The sequence below is a fragment of the Saccostrea cucullata genome, unplaced genomic scaffold, assembly GCF_032062105.1.
Source record: "Saccostrea cucullata isolate Sc308-1 unplaced genomic scaffold, CSIRO_AGI_Scuc_v1 ctg18355, whole genome shotgun sequence".
Lineage (NCBI taxonomy): Eukaryota > Metazoa > Mollusca > Bivalvia > Ostreida > Ostreidae > Saccostrea > Saccostrea cuccullata.
Window position 1 is genome coordinate 1 of NW_026926008.1, and position 9,786 is coordinate 9,786.

The window sequence follows — 9,786 nt, forward strand, 5'->3', positions numbered from 1 at the left end:
GCAGTTATTTAAAGGGCGTTAACTTGAATGCAGTGTCTATTTTACTATTTTAGTTATATAATGTCTGTATATTACTGTCGTGTTTGTATGCAGATTCATTGAAAAAGTAATAGAAGGGTCCTAATAAATCGATTTATTGCAAGGGCATACCCTCAGTATTTATTGCCACGTTATTATACATAGACCTTAAAAGCATTAATATATTTGAAAAGTGGTGCGAACCTTATGAAATCTTGGAAATAAATTAACTATAGCTGTATTTAATTTAGTTGTCCAGCAAAATATATTCAGCCGGCCCGTCCAACAAATTCAATTTTAGCAATTAAATAAGAGAATCTATATAGGTTTGAAGCACTTTTCACAAACTTCATATAGTGTTGAAAAGAATTAAAAATTAAACTAAGACTTTTAACTTGGCTATGCCCTTGCAATATTGGAATTTATAGATGACATCTAAACTGCAAGTATAATTGCTATGATTATGTGACTCCGTCATCACGTGACAAATCTAAATAAAAACATCTAAATGTCCTCCATATGTAAAATTTGAGCCACATTTAATTTTTTTTCATATCAGTAAAGTCCTAAAAAAATCGCTTATCCTTATAAAGTATGTATTTTTATCTTCAAGATCGCCCCATTTCCATTTGTAACCATAACTGTACTGCGTAACCAATGCAATATCATGACGTGCTGTTTTTCGTTATAATACCCACTTCATCTCGACTCTAATTATTCTCAATACTAGCGCCTACTACTTCAAAATATCAAATACTTAGATCACATACTATTTCGTAATATCGAGATAATATAACTTAATCAATAAAATGTACATGTACTCGTCAAAATCAGATTATCTTTTTCGTTATACCTCTTTTGTCTTTAATCTAAAATTAAGCCATCAGAATTTGATATATTTAAAACGCATACAACTTAAAATAACTTTATTACATGAGGTTAGCGCCGCTTTGAAAATTTCTTACGCAACCAAAACGTTGAACTCTTCGTTAAAATTTCCCACACGAAGACTTAAAGCAATATGAGCTGCATTTTTTATAATTTAATATAGCTGTAAAAGTGTGTTATTTTTATAAATATTTATGTACTAGTAATTTAAACCTTTATGGTCAATTAGACTAAAATAAAGTTCTCAACTGTTTCAGAAGAAAGACTTTTATACAATCCAATATATAGGATTATTTAGGAAATCAATATTGTTCAGGAGACAATAATGTAATTTTACTTCTAACACGGCTTTTCAATAATTTCCATTGCAAATATCAGCAACAAAGGTTTTTGAATATTCTTTTTCTATGTTCTTTAAATAGTTAATAACATTTTTGCACAAAAAATTACCGACACCAGAATTGCAGCTCATGTTGCTTTAATGTCCATTTATTGTATAACAATGCAAGTGTTTTTTTCAATATCCTACAATAAACATTTTTTTTATTTTGGTAGATTTTGATTGTATATGACGTTAAATGAAAAAGGTAGGAGTCCTAAAATTTTCGAACAACCTTGGTATTTAAGGTCAGACACATGTTTCTCGTATGTGTGTTTTGTTTGTTTTGGTATTACATAAAAGAATTCATAATTGTCAATTTTTTGGGTTTTACTACATTGTTGTTTTTACATATAAGTTAACCAAAAATAGCTATATACATATACATTCAGAAGAATACCCATAAGGATTAAAAAGAATTTTGTTCATCTGGTATCTTGTACAAATACCTGGTTATGTACCTTAAATTTTGCGAGGAAACCTGTTTAAGTACCTAGACTTCAATGAAAAATTCTATGGAAAAATTATATATTTTTGAGGAAGTGCACCTCAACCTTAAACATTTTTTATATTTAATCCCAAGTTTCCGTCTCCTTGAAATTCATTTTAGGTCGAGGGTTTCGAGAGAGTATAACCATAGCATGAAATGGTATGGGGGAAAGCTTAGGGAATTTTTTTTAAGAATGTGGCTGACACGTAATCAGTTCTATCGATACAAGTTTTTAGTATGGAAGTACGCAGGCGTGCACAGGACACATGTTTCGTGGTATTTAAAGCGTTTAAGGATTTTAATAATGAAACAGAGGTGAAAGGTTTCATTTAAACAACCAAGAAATATTATGAAAAAGACACATCACCAACTTAATCTTGTAAGTAACAAGACTCCTTCATCCTATCTGTATCGGTTTTAAACAATATAATAACATTGAAAAGTCAAAGGTCGGGAATTGATTGTGAAGACATGCACGCAAATGCTGCTTTTTGTTATAAAACATAATTACATGTTGGCGTTTGTTACTCTTTTTGTTATTGTTTTGATAACATACAACAGTTTAACACTTTTAACGTGTTTTAATCTTATCAGGTTTAAAGGGGGTCAATTTCAACTGTTCCATTCAAAAATGTCGGGGATATAACTTTGGGAGCAAAATGTTCTCAGATTATTACTGTTATACTTAGATAAAAAGGGATACAAAACAATGTTGTATAGTTCCTTTACGTGGAAGTTTCAAAATATTCATCACTCAAACACATCAATCAGATTCTAGGTCTTACTGGATGCTATTCATGATCAAATTTCGTCCAAAATTTCTATTCCAATGAATTTTAAGGTTTAAAAAGTCTAACGAAAGATTCTGAAGAGAAAGCACCTGATTATCAGTTGCTGAAGTCTTTAGTTAAACATAGACCATGCACCGTCTAACACAGGACAAGGAATCATGTTCCATTGATTTGCTACATGCTGGCACAAGCAAGTCGTTGTAGCAAAGTCAATGAGTGTGTCCATATCAGTAGATTATTGTTCAGACATCGTGCTAAAGTGTTTTTTCTTGATAGACCAAGATCCAGTTGACCGAAGGCAACAACTCAGGATCAGAACAAATTCATCCGCACTATTGTCTCGAAATTTCGTCTGGTAACAGCAAATCCGGATCCGATAAAAGCTCAAATTAAAAGGAATACCGGCATGTTAAAAAGAGTACAGAGCATCAGGGATCGACTGCACAGATTTCATTTTCACCCTGGGCGTCCTCGTGGCATTACCTGTTTATGGACCAGACTCCAATAGTATCTTCCCTATCAACGTTGTGTTACAACGCACCTTGCGAAAAATAAAAAAAAATAAAAAAAATGTTAAATTTGGAACCAATTCAATGCACTTTAAATTTTTCATCCAAAGTTTATATCTACCATATAAACGCACTTCGCAAATAATATGTACACCTTGATCAATATTTTTGCAAAACTTGACTCGTTGATAGACAAACACCACTTTGATAATACTTCTATAATTCCAATGAACTATTGGGAATGTTGACATCACAAAATTTAAAGAAAAAAAAATCAGCAGCTTAAACACTGACAAATTTTCAATTTTATGATATACTATTCCGCCAGATAAATTAAAAGTTCATGCTTTTTGATACATGTATTATTGACAGCTGCTCTTTTAATAACGATGGAACTCATTAAATTTACTAACCTTATCCCTGGTCAGTTGTAAAAGTTCTAAACTTCTAAAACAACAAAAATTGTTATAAAAACATATGTCTGTAAAAAATATGAAAGTCCCATAACTTAAGATTACAATTATAAAAAAAATATGGTCTGCACTTTATTTTAGATTTTCAACTAATGATGAATTTTACAGGGGTTTGCTCGAAAAATTCTTGGACGATGGCAATCTTCGTTAAACTACTATCAAGAAATTCAAAATAAGAACGAAATCTCGTGACATATTATGTGTTGTATTGATGTGTGATGTAAATTCCTTTCGATTTCATAGAAATCAATTTACTTTATTATACAATCATCACTTTTTGTGACCACGGAGCATACTTAATGCCAATCTAACATAGCGTCCAGATCTTCTTAAAAGACTATCCCACCATGCATTTCACACAGTATAGTTCAATAATTACCCATTAAAACCCTCTCTGTAGCACATTTATTTTTCTAACTATTGTTCTCGTTCTATAAGGTCGTTTGTCAATGTTTTAATTTTGCTTTACCAACTATCTGTGCTTTCACAAGATCAGCGACTGGTGACTTTCTGAAGCGCTTATGATTGTGCATGATGTTCCAACTTGTAAAAAGTTTTGTTGAGATTTTATCAGATAAACAGTTTCTTAAGAGATCAGTCCTCGTCCAATACAGAGACGATGTGGCTGGAAAATACCGCCTGTACCATTTATAAACACATGCACAGCTTACTTATGACAGTGACATTTTCAGAGTTTAATCAGATTTTCATTTTTTGCATAACACAAAATTGCATTGATATCGCCTCTCCGTCAACGTCATCCTTTTTGTTGCTTTCTATGAGGACCACCTACATGTATCTTCTCAAACTAATTTCTTTTCAACGAAGCGAAATATCAAGCTATGATTTGGAATGTAACAGTTCTTAATTTTGAAGTGTAGGATTTATTTCCTTTTTTGTTACATTTTACAGCGTATATATATATGACTACAGAAATTATCTTAATTATTTACTGTGTTGTCTGTCAATTACTAAATTTTGATCTGCTTCGCGGTCCGATGTTTGTAGTTTTTAATTCTGAATAGGTCTGAAATAAATTAGGATAAAATTTTATAACAAATCTTTGAATTTGTTGTAAAAATATTTTTTACCAAGTTTGGATAGCATATGACGTTAAATAAAAAAAGATATGGCAGGAGTCCACTGACAAACCCTCGTATTTAAACTGTTTTTGTATTTTAAATGCCAAGATTTCGCCACCTTGAAATCAATTTTCCGCTGGGGATTTTGTCCCTCTGAATACCCAAAACAAAAATATACTATAGTAAACTATAGTTAACTATAGTTTACCATAGTAAATGGAATTTCCAACGTTTTCACTATAGTTCTCAAAGTTCCAAAGTTTTCTCCATAGTAAATCAAAGTTCCAAAGTTTGCGCCATAGTAAATCAAAGTTCCAAAGTTTTCACTATAGTAAATCAAAGTTTCATTGTTTTTACTATAGTAAATCAAAGTTCCAAAGTTTTCACTGTAGTAAATCTTTTTTTTTTGTATTTTGTTTTGTTAAGGTTTTTTTATCATTATTATTCTGTTTTAAGGGGGATGATATTGGGTTTGTTGGGTCTGTTTTTTGTTGTTTATCTTAATTTAAATATGCACAGTAATTTACATTTAACAGTAGAAAAAAAGTTATCTGAAGTCAAAAAGCAAATATTTTGATTCTAAATGACAGAATTTTTCTCTTATAATATTTTTCCCCACACATAATAATAAATATTGCTTATCTATCGGTGCAAGAGACAATTTGTACATTAAAATTCATTTCTTGTCTTTCGTTCTATTATAGGACCAGTCATATTTTTAAACGTTCTCTGAAACTTAAATGAATCTTTTTCTTGAAATTTCTTAAAATGTACTGAATGGGAAGCAGAAACATAATTTCAAAGGTTTCATAGCACTTAATCAAAGTTCCAAAGTCTTTACTATAGTAAATCAAAGTTCCAAAGTTTATACCATAGTTATTCAAAGTTTCAAAGTTTTTACCATAGTAAATCACAGTTCCAAAGTTTTCACCATAGTAAATCACAGTTCCAAAGTTATTACTACAGTAAATTAAAGTTCCAAAGTTTTTACTATAGTAAATCAAAGTTCCAAAGTTTTCACTGTAGTAAATCAAAGTTCTAAAGTTTTAACTTTGGTACTATAGTTAACTATAGTTTACTATAGTATTTGTTTGCTAGGGCGACCACTCTAGGATACCACAGTCCCGAACCCACTTTTTGGCGGCCCTTAATCTGCCCTATATAGGGTAATTTATACCTACATGTATATTCCATCACAGTTGACGGCGACAATATTGATTTTTTTCTGAAGAAATCAAACTATATTTGCCAACAAAAGGTAACATGGTTGTAAATTCTTCAATTAGGGGCCAGCGGGAAGGATGTGACCACAATAGAGAATGAAATCATAATATGAGATTCTTTTCAAGAACGTGGACGATCTGTTATCAGTTATACAGACACAAATCTTTGGTACGGAAAAAACGTGGCTGTCTTTGGTACGGAAGAACGCAGGCAGGCTTAGGAAGGCGTTTTTTGGTGTTTAAGCCGTTTAAGGATTTTAATTATGAAACCGACAGTGGGAGGTTTCTATTTAAACACATAAGAAATATTATGAAAACGACACCTTACCAACTTAATATGTAAGTAACAAGACTCCTTTATTCAGGAGAACACTTGCATTATCTTTTCTGCATCGGTTTTAACGTTATAATAACATTGTAAAGTCAAAGATCGGAAACTGAAATTAAAGACATACAAGAAACATTTGCTTTTTAATTGTTATAAAACAGACTTATATGTTGGCTTTTTGTTATTTTGATTTATTTACGTTTTTTGGTGACACGCGACATTTTAAAGCATTTTGTGTGTTTTTTTTAATTTCATTAGGTTCATTTGAGGATCAATTGAAATGTTTCATTCAAAAATGTAGAGAATACTAGAGTTATTGAGCAAAATATTCTCAGATTATTATTATTATTAGATACAAAGGGATACAAAACAATGTTGTATAGTTCCTTTACGAGGAAGCATTGCCAAAAGAAATTCATCACCCAGACACATCAATCACGCAATCATGCTCAGGATCTGCACGGGATGCTACTGGTGATCAAAGGTCTTGTGTCACAAATCTGAATTCCTCTGAATTTGAAGTTCAAACAACTCTAACGAAAGATCCTGAAGAGAAAACGTCAAATTATCAGCTGTTGAAGTCTTTAATTAAACATAGACCATGTTCTGCCTAACAACAGGATGAGGAATCATGTTCCATTGATATACTACATAATGGCACGACGAGATCAATGAATGTCAAGGTCAATGAGTGTTTCCTGTCAGTAGTAGATTATAGTTTATACATCGTGCTAAAGGGTCTGTGCATGATAGACAAAGAGCCAGTGGACCAAAGGGAACACCTCAAAGATCAGAACAGATTGCATCCGCACTATTGCCTTGAGAAATCGTCTGGTAATGGCCAGGGATGGGGTTATCGTAGTCAGTAATCGTAATCAGCTGTAATCGATTACAGTTTGCTGAGTAAGCATGAGTGATCAGTAATCACCCATTTTTCTGATTACAAGTAATCGTAATTTAATCGATTACTCTGAAAAAAGTCCTGTAATCTTGATTACTTTTTGATTACTTTATGATTACAATTATTAAAACAAAGTTCATTGAATCATGATTTTTGATGATATTCAGTGAGCAAAAAATATTATATAATTATAAGCTATTTTTAGTTAGGTATTGATAATTGGTAATGGCACATCAGATAAGAGCTCAACTTGAAAGGAATAATAGCTTGTTGAAGAGAGTACAGACCGTCAAAAGTCGACAGCACAGATTTCACTTTCACCCCCCGATGTCCTCGTGGCATTCCCTGTTTGTGGGCCTGACTCCAATAGTATCTTCCCTATCAATTTTGTGTTAAACGCACCTTGCAAAAAATTACACACTTTGAAAAAAAAGTCAAACTAAGCTAAATTTGGAACAAAGTCAATGTACTTTGATTCTTTTTTTTTCAAAGTGCGTTTATATCTACCATATAAATGAACGTTGTAAAAATGTATACGACTCGGTCAATATTTTTGTACAACTTAAATTTATGTTAACACCTGAATATGACTCGTTAATAGACATACATCATTTTGATATTACTATCGAATTTGAAGGAACTTTGAGAAATCTTGACATCATAGAATTTTGAAAAAATCAGCAGCATAAATCATTATTCACTCACAAATTAAGTACATGTATCTAAAAGAAAAAAAACCAACTATATGTGCTTTAAGAAATCCTTATATTATGTAAAAAAAAAACAAAAAAAAAAACATGTGTTCTTTTAACTTGAAAATAAACATACATTGATACATGTATATGTTAACATAAAAAATCCTTGCATATTTTTAAGCAAGAAATCGCATTATTTCTGGAAGGAGCACATGACTGACTTAATCTTTTTACATGGGATGCTTACTTGATGCACATGATCCCACTCTTCTTTTTAAAATAGTATATGTTTTTTTCCAATTCTCTTTGTAACGATCCAGTTTTGACCTCGAAAAAACCATATTTGTTTTCCCCATATTTCAATTAGGAAGGAGATTTGCATCGTAACTATTGAAATGTCAAATATTGAGAAGAATGACAAAAACCCAAAGACATCCAGAAAACCACGAATCTCCTCGCAAATAACATTTATCAATCAAGGTACAATTTGACATCGATCCCTATTCAAAGTACTCAAAGCACTAAAACAAAATAAAACATACACAGAAGGTCCTGACCTTATCACCTCCAAGTTCGTTACAAGCGTAGAAGCTCTTTCTCACACGTTAAAAGATTATAACAATGCTCTCCGTTATGTTGATTATTTATTATTTTAACTTATCAATTAATTAAAAAGCCAGAGAAATGAGTATGGTAGCAACATCCTACTAGAGAATGTATACCCGAAACAGCGTCAATCTGGACGAAGACTTCGTCACCTGGAGAAAACGTAACGGCCACAACTTCTGTTCTCTTCAGGTAATAGTCTTGGTTTGAATCCAGAAATAAATAACCGATTGTGCCTCCATTCCTTCTCAGTAGGAGGTGTAGACTATGACCACCAGGAGAGATTGGGACTGTCCCAATCATAGAGAACATATAGCTACCATCCACCGGGGCCCGGAAAACACCAGTGACGTTGCTGTACGCATGCCCGACATTGGTAATGGTGTCATCAAACACGACGATATGTCCATTAGCGGGGTTATTCAAAGTCTTACTGAGTTGACTCATGAAGACAATTGGTTGGTGAGCTACAAATAAAATTTTTTAACTATTTTGTAATTGTTTACAGAGAAAAATCCGGAAGGAGGCATTTTCAATTGCCTCCAATTTTCAAAAAAAAATTGTAGTGAAACATTTGGAAATAAAGAGGAATATTCAAATCCATCAAACAAGAGAAAACAGGAGCAGAACAAACACGGACCTCCAATTAGGGAATAACTATCTTCTTCTAATTTATAATTTGCGACTGTTAATTTTTTAACAGTCGCAAACTGAGTTTTACTGGCGACGCGTGAGCAGAGAATGTTTGCCACCGTTAAATCAGCATTAACAGTTTAAATTTCAATTTAGAAGATACTTGTTCCAATCTAATGCAATCAATTTTTTTGTTTCTTGGTTATGTCTTATTTTGTTGAGTTCTGTTACATGAAATAGCCGTGGGTATTGTGTTTTGTCTTGCTCTATTATTATATAACAATGAAAAGGCTTTCTCTCTCATTAGACGTCTCACGCATAGAATTGGGACTGATTTTTAACATCAAAATATACTTTCTGACGTAATTGTACAAATGTATACGTCTTTTAGCGTAAAAACGTCAAAAATTAAGGCGTAACAAATTCAACTAGACATCCAATTTTTGCTCCTGTTTTCTAAAAATGTCTTATTTTTAGTTTTTCTTTAAAAACAAAATTTTATTTATTTTGTACATTTTGAAAATAAGAGTTTATCTGTTTTTTTTTTCCAATAACTAGAGAATACAGCTCATATTGGTGCTATACGCCCGGTTAAATACCATCATACATATATTTGTGTCGTAGTAACAAAACCGACTTGACATCAAAATCGCTCTATTAATCTCTCCTACTACATGCTACTCAGCCAAGGAAGGTCAGAGTTCACATTCCTTACACATCGTATTGGAAGTTTAATTGTGACGTCATTGAAATTTAACAAGCCACAGGAA

The 9,786-nt window shown here is 32.1% G+C and overlaps 1 protein-coding gene across 1 annotated transcript; it reads right to left on the reverse strand.

Moving 5' to 3' along the window:
• Positions 1 to 8,437: 8,437 nt before the first annotated feature.
• Positions 8,438 to 8,850, reverse strand: LOC134270379 (complement C1q-like protein 4; the record flags this gene model as incomplete). The annotated part of the gene is made up of 1 exon (XM_062752621.1): positions 8,438 to 8,850. A coding segment is annotated over one exon (413 nt), but the record flags the coding sequence as incomplete, so codon positions are not given.
• Between the last annotated feature and the right edge of the window lie 936 nt (positions 8,851 to 9,786).